This window comes from Neodiprion virginianus, chromosome 4, assembly GCF_021901495.1.
Source record: "Neodiprion virginianus isolate iyNeoVirg1 chromosome 4, iyNeoVirg1.1, whole genome shotgun sequence".
NCBI classification, from domain to species: Eukaryota; Metazoa; Arthropoda; class Insecta; order Hymenoptera; family Diprionidae; genus Neodiprion; species Neodiprion virginianus.
The window spans coordinates 10,083,088-10,097,646 of NC_060880.1; the positions used below are offsets into that span (position 1 = coordinate 10,083,088).

The 14,559-nt window shown below is 31.9% G+C and overlaps 1 protein-coding gene across 6 annotated transcripts in view; it reads right to left on the bottom strand.

Moving 5' to 3' along the window:
* Positions 1-14,559, bottom strand: part of LOC124303329 (RNA-binding protein Pasilla) — a 56,268-nt gene that overhangs the window by 9,023 nt on the left and 32,686 nt on the right. For 3 of the 6 annotated variants that reach the window (XM_046760416.1, XM_046760417.1, XM_046760418.1), the window contains exon 5: positions 1,839-10,705. In XM_046760416.1, the coding sequence (XP_046616372.1) occupies positions 9,942-10,705 (764 nt within the window). In that variant the 3' untranslated portion in view covers positions 1,839-9,941. Of the gene's footprint in view, positions 1-1,838; positions 10,706-14,559 lie in introns of those variants that run through there. The other 3 variants (XM_046760419.1, XM_046760421.1, XM_046760422.1) reach the window with 3 other exon arrangements.

Sequence of the window (14,559 nt, forward strand, 5' to 3'; positions counted from 1 at the left end):
CGGAAAAACATCTCTTTGAGATTGATTTTGAAAAGTTATCTAAAAATGAATAACACATTCGGAAAGGTGAGAATTTTTCACATAAGATACCTAGTTTCTCATAATTTTTATGTGCCAATAACGATACGAAAACAATTGGCGTTTAAACCTGAATTAGGTCGAAATGATTAAACTTTGATGTGGCATTTCTCGCGAACGCTGAGTCCTAGAAAGTTCAAACTTGGTGAACTTTTCAATCTAAGTACACACTACAACAGGTATAAATTTCGAACAAATCGAGTTTTTTACGCCCCGTTCATTTGTTGATAATTGGTGGACAGGCCTATATATATTAGGGTGGTCCTCATTTGGGGTTCGGAAAAATTTTCAACGTAACGCCCCCTGGATCTGTTGCAAATTATTAAAAAAAAATTTGGGTAAAGTTTTAAGCCTCTACGTCAACGGGAACACGTGCCTCTAGGCTCCGAAAGTTTTAAGTGTAAAATATATATAGTTTTTATAACCAGGTATTTCGTTTTGTATGACTTTGATATAAATTAAGGGACCAATATGAAACTTGGCAGTGTTGTTGCTTATGATGATACGGACGAATCCTGAAAATTTAACCCCTTGTGGGCTCCTTGTGACATTTCTGTAACAAACTAAATAAGATCCTACAAAATCCATACGGAAGGTATTAATGACAAGTCCTTAAATGCTATTTATTTTAAAATTTATGATTTTGGGCTACAAGGGGTTAAACTTTTCATCTTAATTTTATAATATATTTATTTTTGTATATAAGGTTAATAACCTAACTTTTATTAGGCTTATATACCAGGGAACAATAATTATGAAACATAACAATTTTCAGGGTTTGTTTACATCATTGTAACCAACGACTCTGCTAAGTTTCAAATCAGTCCCTTAATTTATACCGAAATCATACAAAACGAATTAACTGACTGTAAAAACTATACGTATTTTACATTTCAAAATTTTGGAGCTTATAAGTAGAGGCACGTGTTCCAGATGACGTAAAGGCTTAAAATTTTACACAGATTTTTTTTGAACGATTTGGAACAAATCTGGAGGCATCTCAATGAAAATTTTTCCGACACCCAATTAAGGATCACACTAATGTATACATACTATATATATAATATATATATATTAGGGTGTAATATCTATTGTATAACCTATTTATTTATGATGCTATACGTAAAAACATCGAAAACCCATAAGGTTGTCTTATTTGGGAAACAAATTATGGATTAAAACCAAAATTCGTCACTAGTCCGCTCATCGGTTAACTACGTCACAAAAATCGGGTTTTTTGCAGCACTAACAAGAACCTGCCTGTTGAACCAATATTTATAAACATTTTTCCCACTCTTAGAAGGCCATGGATAAATTGGATATATATTTATATCTGATCAACCTTGGTCGGTTATTTCTTGCAATTCATTATTTGTGATAGAAAATATTAGCTAGGGTATACGAAGCACATCAGGGATCACTATAAATATTATTGTATGTACATTGTTATTTTTTTTATACGTTCCTTGACATTTTGCAAACTATTCGCCAGCAGGTGGTCGGTCTAAAGTGCATTAAATGATGTGAAGGTGAATAATGTAATATTGGTGATTTACTACCCTATTATGACAAAAGCTTTCCAGATTGACCCTGGAAAACGTAACTTGTTTTCACTAGCAATAATCAGTGTAACCAAAGTCTCTTCTATTCTGAGAATCAGGATTCTACCTAGCCAAGTCAAGATGATTAATGACCAGATGATGGCACTGATCAGTACCTGGATGGATGGTAGGTGGGTAGTGAAATGAAAAACAACAGAATGCATTTAATGAGCGATTGTTTATTATGCTCTTATGATCACTTGTCGTACAGGTAACGATGCTTTTCATGAATGAAAATAGTTAATATATTATGTTTATTTATAATTATTTAACATTGAATGGAATAGTTTGGTGATGAAAAAATAACAATTTGTTGATGCAAATAAATGTTGCTTGGGTGTAAAAGAATATTCCAGTAGCATTATATGCTGCAATAATAGTAGTAATAATAATGATAATAGTAAAATCAATAATAATAATATTATCAATTGTGGCTCCCAGGCAAACACACCAGAGGTGTAGAACGTTCATGTATATATGTAGAAGTCCAAAGAATTATTACATGGTTGCAAGATGTATATTTGTCAGGTCGATGAATGAAAAAATCTCCATGATTTTGCATACAGAGTGTATTCCTAAGGACTGCATGGTCCGTTGTCTGCTAGAATTTAATGTGAACGCGCAACAATTCCGAGTGCGACAGTTGATAGGGTGACCAGCCGTCATAAATTTAAACAGTTTGCCGTAATGTATATAGCGTCAAAAATTTTGACAGTGTCGCTACAATTATACTTAATTTACAATTTCAAATTATTTGAGGTTAGAGACAGTAGTTGCGTTGGCAAACAGCCGCTCTCCGATTATTGGCGCGGGCGAATTAAATTTAAACAGACGACGGACCATGCAATCGATAGAAATTCACTCTGTATAATCACAAGTTGTATGATAAATAGAACAGCATGTATGGATGGACTTTTCCAAGAGCTTTCGATTCATGCCAAGACATTTTACTCGATAATCACGCAGTGTTCGCGTAACGATTCATTTCCTTGCTACATTCTGCTACAAGTGCATGAAAAAAATAGGTTTTTCTTGTTCAGATAGAATTAAATATAATAAATTGTTGAAAGTTTAAATTACAGCAACCGTCAGAAAAAATGTTGTGTTTAAACGTCTCAGGAAGTAGCTGCATCCAGACATATGAAATTGTAAATTGGATATAGGTATGTCAATACTATATGTATTAAGATAGATATTTATAAGGAAGCAATGTATGTAGAAGAGAATTAGCCAGCAACGCATATTTAACAGATTTAGAAAATATCTCCAATGTACAGAATGTCATTCCACGATTACGGCTGGTAAGTGTAAAAAATCTTGGCTAATTTGAGATTTTAAATATACATGATACCACTGACACACATATCATGTTTTTTTTTTTTTGTTTGAAAGTGAGAATTTATGCGTTTGATTAATGGGTGTTACTAGAAAGTGTCGTTATAACTTTACAATGCACTGCATGATTCATATCAAAATGTGGTGAAATGAAACAAAACTTAACAAAAACGAAGTTCCAAAAAAGCTGCCACAACTGTTGGGTTGTAATTTATAGTTCGACCTCTCATTCTTTACTATAAAATATCTTTTGACAAGGTACGACCAATAGCGATGTCAGATTTTTTCCAACCTTTCCCAAGCTCACTACATGTATATACATATGTTATGCAATTCAAACTGATTGTAAATGTGACATTTAAATGAAAAATCAAATATAGCTCTCCTGTATGGAAAAGTAGAAATCAAACTTCATATGTATGTATATATGCAATAATGTAGCAGAAATGATAGCCCACATCATTCTTCAAAATTTTCATGAATACTTTTGTCGTGAGAATATGTGTATTACATTCTAATGTGGAGGTGGTAGAACAAACATATGATACGAAGCATCGTTCGTAACTCAAAAAATTGGTACGAGAACATGCACAAGATCGGTTTCTTAAATTACATTATAGCCAAAAGGAATGTAAGGTACAATATTTAATAGTACTGTATCTGTGACGAATATTTCCCTGGCTTCACCTGTGCAGCCAGTTAATTGGTATTGCAATCACATTTCTATGTTTGATAATAGAGTGCTAAATAATGGTGATTTTAAACCAGAAATAACACGTAACAATGCCACAAAAATTATTTGGAAAAGTTTCGTTCAACAGTGCGCAATGGAAATATAAACAGAGACATAGTATAACATTAAGACGACAGTTGGATATTTCATTAAACCTGCCTAAGTGTGTAAAAATGTGCGAATATTATTATTAAATATGTGTTTGTGTTTTCCTTTCTGTGTGAGCGATTGGTATGTGTGACTGAGCGATAGACTACTTATACTCAACAAGGTACTCAATATTTTTCTTTGTCCCCGAGCTGCTATTCGCTATTTCTACCGTAATAATAACAATCTCGACCAATGTTTTCTGTTATTATAATTTCTTTTCTAATTTTTAATTTATTCTTTACATACGCTTCCGTTTGCCTGATACACTATACCACATTAACAATCTAAACCTATCTCCCACTTCCGAAGAATTAATAACATTACGTACATTTTTGTTAAACCCTTCCAAACATTCCAAACGTATGTACCATTAATATGAATGATTTCATAATGAATTCATCAATACAATAATGTTCTAATGGTTTGCATTTTACTATTTTCTTATAGTTAGGATGCGATTGATGTACTCTTACATTTTAATTAATAATATATATATTTTATAAATATACGCGCCTGGGTAACGTACAACAATGTAACAACGACTCTTGCGTCTAATAAAGTATTTTTACGAGTTTGCATGAGTGCAATTTATACTTAACTTTACGTTGATTTTCAACGAGCTTATCCTTTTCATTACCACATATAACAATTTCATCTGTTCTATTGTCAATCAATGGAATTCAATATAATAATATAGTCCTCTGTGATCTCTTCTATATATAATAATATACATATTATAATTTTTGTAATTTCTTTTTCTATTTGTTTTCCTTCTCTCTTTTTTTGATCCTATGGGACTTTGCACGTGTATGTCAGAATGTCAAACCTCCGATTTAAGGCAGATTTTCTGAATAAGGAATTAAAAAATCGTTCAACTTTGTTTTAAATGATATTTAACACAGATTACGTTCGATAAATTTTCCACCCTCTAATGCAACTGCAGATTTGGTATTAAATTGCTGCTCACACCACATTCATAATAAGGCAGCAAATAACAATTTGACTATTCAAAAGTTCATTTTCCAATTTGCTTTTCATTATTCGACTTGTTATCTGTAGCTAATGGCAAAGGTATTATGTTGGAAATACGAGCTCCAATTGGGAAAACAATCCGACGTAAAAGTGTAATGAACGCAAAAAACAGCTACAATAGCGGGATGGTTAAGTCATAAAAATATGTCCGTGCATATATGAAGTATATGTTCAAACAGTGTGGTCAATTGTGTATTTCTTGCGAAGGAGGCTGTGAACGAGAAACCGATTTTAACCATAACTAGGTGAATACGTAAAGTCCGTCTCATAATTTTCCACAGCTGCTGAATTCAGTGGCAATGATTGAAACATGCAAGACATTATCACACTCAAGGGGGAAATAATTTCAAGTCACGTAATTTTTTAAAGAATAGTGTTGGCTTCGCATGTTTGAAACAACAGAAATTGTAGTGATAGGATGGTAGATTCATCAGTTCGGTTCAGGCACAGAGACGAGTTTCATAGCGTGACACAATATGTGAAATAAATTTGAAGCAGGAAACATTGATGGCCAATGTGATGGTCCAACGAAAACAGTTTGGTATTGAAAATGATAACTACTTGTAAATTTCCTAATGTTGTCTTGATTTTAACAGTGACCCTGAAGGCCGCACCTAAACCAAATAGATAATGTAGATGTCATTTTTAAGGCATGAAAGCTAAGTGGCCCTGAGAATATTCATAGCCAATGAAAAAATATCTGCAATTGCACCTTAGTGTAGTGTAGATATTCTTTTTATCAGTGTACTTAGAGGAAAGGTCCCGATATAACTGTGCACTTTTGACATTAGATACCAAACTCCAGTTTCAATGTTCTGAAATCCAGAAATATTTACGTTACTTGAATTATGCGAAGCCAACATTGATCAATTTTTTTTCCATGTTCCATATGGTATCGTCTGATTAAGTAGCTGAGAAACTACTACTACTACTACATAAATATGTACAGCAGTTGATGGCTCTCAAGAGAACGAGAAAATTGACCGGAATTCATAACCTTATACCACTCATACATGGTCATACAGCATATGTGTCGAATGATGAATGATCAAATGTGAATCATGATGTGGTTTAGTACACACAGCCAATTAATTTAACACATATACCACGTATAGTGGTAAAATGTTATTTTTAGTAATCGTTAACGCGATTCTACTTATGTTGAACTTCCAGCGAATCGATGTAATGCAATTTCTATGGTTCCTTGATTGCTACACTATATCGTCACGTGCCAGAGAATGATAGTTATTTATTTAACCATTTAATAGATATATCATTTGTTATTTATTTACCCATTTAATAGATATTTCATTTTTTATTTATTTATTGACTAACTCGTCGAACCTGCGATGATCATTCAATACGAGGTTAAAGAGACTATAATTCTATGCAACTACATCTATAACCTGTGTGTAATTGTTTACCTTAGCTGTATATATGATTATATATTTTTCAAATGAATATATTTATAGCACATTCCATACACGTACAAAATATGCTCATTTCGTTAGTGAATTATATCATCTTCAACTGTACAAAACAAAGATTTAAACAAGAGAATAACACAGCGCTACTGGAGGTTGCAGACTGCTAACACACGTATTTTGTTCTTCAACCATCATTTGCGTCCAATAATTTCAAACAATTGTCATTTCAGCTTATAGTTTTATCTCGAAACGAATGTCATATTTACATCTCCATGGGTGAGACTGATCGAATAAAGTGAATTATTTCATAACTTTATCACAAGCAGATTGTGTATAAAATATGATGTTACATGAATGACAGAATCAATATGTTTGCCAGCAGCCAGGCACTCAACAACAGCTCTACTGCTAGTCAAGGGATTATGGTGATGCATGACAATGCCGCTAAGTGTAGTAAGTAGCTAGTATAAATCTAGGGTAATGGTTTTTATGACAGATTCTGATGATAGGTTATTTGTGAACAATTACTGCATGGAAAATTATTATTATGCTTCGGTCGGTTCGGCGGGCATATGCAAATGCAATTAACAATGCGCTCACCTGCCATAATTTAGATTTATAAGTATAATGCTATATTTTGTTTCATAATCAACCTAACTAAAACCTAATCATTTTTAATTCTTTCTTTGTAACTGTGTACTGGAAAATACATAGTAGAAATTTAACCATCGATAATTAAATGTACCATAATTTATGGCCAAAATTATAAGTTTTTTTCATTTTTTTACGAACGCAAAATATTTTTCCTACAATATTTATAATATCATTTTCATAGCTTCGGTATATATTATATCTCATATATATATATATTACATATAATATGCGTGTATATGTATACATGTAAACACATATTTCTCTCTTTTTCTTTATACGCGCATACGTGCATGCGTATATATACATATATCTAAGTATCTATTTAAATTTTATTTAGATTTTATATATGAATTCTCTTTTCGTAATAATCTAAATCAACCTCTTGACATATATATATGATACGTATGTATAAATATATACATGTTAGTACACATTTATTTATACATATATATCCATGTTTATAATATTATTTTTCTCTCACTCGCGATCTCTTTCTCTCGTTTTTTGTTACATATATGTATAATATATGTATATTAGGGTGCTTCCGAAAATAAATATGGGACTTTCCAACGTAGCACTCACTGAAAATATTGTTTAGTTAAAAGAAAGATTTTCGGAAAAGAGGAGCGTTCTACGTTACGTGGAAGATTGTCCTTATTTGATATTCCACTTTCTTGAATTTTTTTAAATTTATCAAGAATAGAGAAAAAAAAAAGTTTCTTACATCAATCAAAATATAAATTTATGTCGTTAAGGAGACCCACACATGTAATATTAAGTCTCGATTTGACAATTTTTTTTATTATTAATTCAATTTCATAAAATAGTGATAATTTATCATGAACTTCTAATTTAGGAAAATAAGATTCCCATTCGATATATTGTTACATTATGGATCGTGATGTTTAGTTTGAATATAAATGTCAGGAAAGAAATAATGATTGAAGTGCTACAACATATTTTATCAGAAATTAAAAATACACGTAAGAAAAATGTGAAAAATCAAATGAAGACGATTTAACATAGAACACTCATCTTTTTCCGGATTCTTCTTTTTATCCAAAGCAAACCTTTTAGGGGGTGCCACTTTGGAAAATAAATTATTTTTTCTGAAACAGCTTAATATATATAAGCATATATATGCTATTATTAATTACTTTATGCAATATGTATAAATATACAGGTAATTACCATAATTAAAGTGCAGTGAGCTAGCGCTTTCAGCTAACAATTGTACTTATTTTATGTATCTGTAGCAGAAATGTAAATGGTTGAAGCGGCGGCACTAAGACAGCATTTTTTAGTTTATTACTTTGTCTTAATTACCAAAATGTTCTTTTGCCACCTAATTAATGTCACCCTTTCGTAACATTGATGCTAGGAAAAAAAAAAAAAAAAAAAAAAAAAATGGATCCTGACTCATTTAATATTTTTTACCTGTCCAATAATATTTATTCTTTCAGCTTCGTTATAGAAATTATATCACATCTATATAAAATTAGGCAAGTTGGTAATTTATTATTCTGCTCATGCTTGGAACAAAACGCTTTCAAGAAAGAAGCATTCAATGCTAATGAAGATTGACTCTCGCGTTAATATGAAAGTTCAAGATATAGATTCGATTTAGTTGCAAGATTCAAGAGTAGAGGAAGTAGGTAAACCAAAATTGATACAGAGTAGAATATTTTTTAAATATATAAAAGCAATTTGATTTATCGTTTGAAATGTAATGCAACATACTATTTGCATTTCTTGCTTACAATGAAATTAAATTGATGCCAAAAGATTTTTTGAAACATCGTAAAAAAAATCTTTTACTTTTACCAATGTTTCAAAGCATTTGTATTATAGGATATCCGGCCGTTCTAAAATGGTTATTTTTGCCACAGATGATTCAGCGGTCAAGTAATCTGTCCAATACTTATCAGCTTCTTTTACAACCGTTCTTGAACCAAACTGTGAATGTACGTATAGGACAGAACTTGAGAGAGCAGCTGATTGTGAGTCGATTAACAATTAATATACCTCATTGTCAGAACGAAAAATGATCATACCAAAACATAAGTTGCTAGTCATTTCTTAAGAAATTATCACACAAAGTCGTCTACTTGATTTTACAATTATTTAAGTTTACTTTCTATTTACACGTAAATAAAGCAGAAAAATTTCATCGATAGTACCCCTATAGAACGAATAGTTTATTATTTTTTTGGTCAGAATAATTTTGTAAATGATAAGAATTCGCTGCTTCCACCTATTCGATGGGAAGTTTGTTCGAAAATTGTTATAACAATTTTTCATGGTCACATAGATAAACATTACTCAACCTGTCAAAAGTTGAATAGAATCCAAGATGTAGAAAGTGAGATAATTTACATATGAGCAACTAATATGCAGCCCAAGTTTTGGTTTGCTCATGTAATAATTCTGCAATCAATGGATAATTCACGAAGGGGATTTTTAACAACATTAATGTCGAATAGGGTGGTTGTCAATGACAGTGGTGTGCCTTTTCCAAGTATACTAACAACACTACCAACTTTAATTTTATACGTATATGGCTGTGATGTAGTGTAAGTGTATCATGTGTGACAAAGCCCCGTAATGTGGTGTATCACAGAACAATCGTAGTAGTTATATTATATTATATTATATTATATATTATATTATATAACATTTATAATGTAAGAATCTTAAATATAAGACAAATGTCAACGAACCGTGATTATTTAGTCAATAAACGAGAAGAGGCGAGGTGATACGTGCGTGTGTATGGTGATGTGAAAGTGAGGACAGGTGACAACGGGTGGTACGTGGCTAAATAAGATAATATCAAATTAGGGAAAGATGAGCTGCCCTAGTTTTGTTTTAAATTATGAAGAGAACAGAGTTTGATAATGATTATGCACGAGGAAGGTGAATAAAATATAATCAATGAATCATTCCAGCAATTGCATTATGGCGAGCTCGTTTTGCTTCTTCTTCGCTGATTCGCTGCTCAATGAGGTACTGAGCGGTGCCAATTGCGTTTGGAAAACCTGTGATGGTAACTATACGATTCCTTGTTCCAGGTGCGAACATTCCCTTCTTTGATATTTGAATGTTGGCCCCGCTCAGGTGCTGAATCTCGATGAGAGCACGACCGCCGGGCCCCAAAATGGCTCCAACTATAACCTCTGCAATTTCTATATCTACTTTCTTGGTCTCCTTGTTGCTTGTGTCTACCTGAGTAGGACTCTTACTTACAAGTGACAACTGGTTCGTCCCTAAGCCAAAAGAATTGTTGTTTAGGTGGATCGCGTTTGGTGCTGTATTGTTTTGCCTGAATGGATCAAATGGCTCGTATCTGTCAATTGCATTACGAGGTGTAGGAGATGAAGATCCTAGGGCTGGGACAGTTCCAATTGGACCAAATACTCCTCCGTTATTATTAGAGCCATTAGTGGTCGATGTACTGTCCATAGGAGTTCCCAAATAACTCACACTCGACGGCATACCAATACCCATTCCAAGAATATTGTATTTTGCCAGAGTAGCAATAGCAGTCAGAATCTCAGTGGCAGCAGGTTCCGAGAACCCTGTACTTCGCAGGGTAAGTTTTATGTGCTCAAGTATTTGTGCTGTGACTGGAGCTGTACCAGCTGTCATAGCTGCGCCTAAGTTCAAATTCAGACTCAGACCGTTCAGGAGACTCACTGCAACAGAGAGGCTGTGTGATAATTTGGAACTCTGTACATGGCTGAACGGCATGGTCAGTTAAAAATTAAATGCAATTTACAAATGGAATAACAATATCGAAACCACAGTAGTTTTCGTTTTATTATCAATATCGATGACTTTAAACTTATTCAGTCTTTGGAATTTTGATAAGACAGGTTTGTTTGCAATTTCTCGGTTTTCAACCCTCCACATTTTAACTACCAACAGACCATATGAAGGGGCTTTGTTTGGTGAAAATAAAAATAACCCTTGTAAAACTAATATTCAAAGGTTGCTCCCTACCGGACTGTACACATCTTACAGCAGAGACTAATCGTGAATTAACCATCGTAAATTTTCTAAACCTCAAGGTAATCCTTGAGTAATTCGTGGTGAATCCATACAACAGTATAACCAATGATTGTAATAAATTACATCAAATATTTTCTCCCGATGCCTTTCTTCTGATCATTTCTAAAATTATTGAAAAATTGCTAACAATTTTTTTTCTTTCTGTGTGGCTAACATGACTTTTTCAAACACAGGTGTTCACTGAATTTATTAACTAACAAAATTCTTCTTCCCCTATTATTTTATTAGCGCTTTAGTGAAATCAGAGTGCTGCCTTAACTCAGTGAGTTTTGCACTTTTTACTTGCCATATTTTGGTCGTGAGTGATATAATGACTACGAAAAATAGTAACTTCCCTTCTTAAAAGAGGAAAAATGAAGATGAAATTTATATTTTAGAAATATGACATAAATGCGATTATTTATTTCGCCTTATTCATTGTATGATTACAAAGAAAATTTAATTTTTGTCAAATCACCAACTTGTGATTCAACCCCTGAGATAGACATTTTCTCATATATTTTGTTAGATTGGGAAGATAAATTTAATTTTCAACATATTTTTCATTGAACAGAACGAAATTAATAGTTGATTCATTATTTTAATACTAGTAAAAAAATTCTCCCAAGCACTACGCCACATGAAATTATTTTTGTATACTTTATCGACGAAACTTTAATAATTAAATTTGAAATTTTGACATATTTGAAATACCACATATGTGGTAGAAGTGGTTTCACCTCATTGGAGGAAATGCTTCTCCAACGGTGCGACAAGGAAATTCAAAGGTTAATGTTTTGTAAACGAACTTCTCAAGAGGTTGTAAAATTTGAATATCGATTTCTTACTATTATGAATCGCCGACAAATACCTATTTTTAAAGAATTTTGCTATCAACTTCATCAAAGGTGCTAATTTTTTGCACGAAAATAAAAACCGAATGAGTGTTTAGAAGATTCGGAAAATTTTCAAACATTTCCCAATGTGACGTCATGTGTTTCCTCTGTCTAAGAAATCTCAGTAGTATTGTTAACAAAGATATTTTCTGGGCATTTCACTTTCACAAATTGAAAATACTATCAATTAGTTAATCATAATGTCATTTAGTTCCTTCGTTATTGTCATTATGCTGTAATGTGATGTCATTACAAACCATTTTCAACCGACTCCCAATGAATAACAAGTTTCCCAATACTAATGTTGTTTAAAACGAAATACAGGTACTCTATGAAAGCATAGTATAAAAATCAAAAGCTGATTCTCAGTTACGTCAAGGTATAAATGAAACATTGCTGAAAATATAAAAAATCAGTGACACAAGGCAATTCAAGTACGAAAAAACTTAGCTTTCTAAAAGTTGAACAGCCATAACTTTTTTAAATATATGACAAAAAGTTGAAGATATTTTTGCACTGAAATACTGACTCAATTGAAACGGTAAAGAATTTCTGTCAGATACCGAGGTCAGAAACAGTGGCATTTAAATCTGTGAGTCCGATTACACGACTATTTAAAAAAGCTATTTGTGGGTTTGGATACTTATTTATGGGTAAAATGTAGATTTAGGAAAACTGGTACAAAAACAAAAATTAAAAAAATTGACTCAAACAAAACTTGATGCATGGTTCATATTATTTTTGTGAGTAACATAGTTATGAGAAAAAAATCTCTACCATTCGTAGTTTCTCTGAATTCTCCAAAAGTTAAATTTTTATAAAAGTAGTAATAAAACTGCAGTACACCACTATGTTTGATTCTAAGGCTCAAGTGATATACAATAAGCTTGCAAACGCACAGACTCAAATTGAGGTTTTCCTAACCACAAGTAAACAGAAACATGGACAACGGTTTACCATGACAACACACATGGCCACGGTGGATCACATAATCGCCTTAAAAAGATCAGAAATAATACTTAAATTGAGTGCTAAAAAAATTATTCTGTTCAATAATTTCGAAACTTTGAAGTATTTATGGAATTATTACAATTGTAAGTTAAATCTTTGCCCCAATAATGTGAAAAATAGGGACTGATATTATGAACAAGAGCTTCGACATCGATGTTTTATTTACAGTTGCTTAGAAATGATAAAAACTTTAGTGAAATCAATTCAATTTCACTCCACGACGGCTCATTTCAGTTAGAAAACTCTTTTGCACAAATTAACCAAACCAAATTTTCTTTCATCTTAATAGTCAATTCCGAATTTATATTTGTTAACCAAAATCAATGTCAATGCAATCTTGACAAATTGAATATTTAACGATATAGATGTAATAAAAAAACTTGGGCCATAGCAGGATTGCAGAAAATAATCTTCTGAATAAAATAACCCATCATAGAGTGAAATCGATCTAGTCCACTAAATTTTTTATCGTTTTAAAGCCGTTTGAAATGAATAATCGATATTGAAGCTCATATTTGTAATTTTTTATTTTTTATTGCATTTTGAAGGAAAACATGGCAGTTTGCGAATGTATTAGTAAATACTTGACATACGACGGTCTTGAAATAAAATTATGAATCAAGTATTGATTCACTGTACAACCTCCTTAATTGAGACAGTAAATCAGGTATAATTAAGTTATTGGTTGAACTAGATTGTTTGAATAATGCCAATGATAACAGACAATTATGTATAAAAACAATGTAAAACTATGTCATAGCTGACCGTTGTGTAATTCATTGAATAGCGAGATCGCGAGCCAAAAAGTTTCAGTATAATATTAAGAGTGTCATGAAGAAAAAAAAAAGGAACTGTAATAAAATCGTATTACCATTTTTTTATGTATACTTTTGAATGTTTGTTTCTTTCAACTATTTATGGAATTTACTAATCATAATAAAAATTATGCATATAAAACACAAAATGAAAAGGTAACGACTTGTTCAACAGAAATTTTTAAAGTGGGTAATAAATGTCTTGAAACAAACACAATTTTCATCCCCAAACAAAGGTCAATTATTTAGTTTACACGAGCTATCGTGCATGGGTATTTTTAATTTGTTTCTTTTTCTAATTCTATTATGTTAACTTCATGAATATTATTTTCTAATCATTGATATCACAACCCGACAGATCAATCAAATTGTACTGCTTGAAAATTGCGAGTGTTGATGCTAAATATTGTAACAGGGAAGCAGTTCGTAATGTTAAAGTAACAATATAATTTCAAGAAAACATAGTTACTTAGAAACTTTAGGATAGGCTGAAATTTGTTAACCTATAGTAACAGAACATACTCATTAGGGTGCTTCATTTTTAGGCGATATTTTTTTTTTGTTTGTGCTACCTGAAAATCTGATACTTTATACAAAATAAAAAATTATGCCGCCGGGTAAAAGGCTTAAAGTGCAATAGCGGCTTAGCTCATTTAAAAATTCAATTTCCTATTTAAATAACACGGAAAATTTTTTTTTTTCGGTTTCAACTTGATTTTTCGACGTGAAAAAATTTTTTTTGGAAAAAACGCGTGTATAGCTTTTGTATGGCATAAA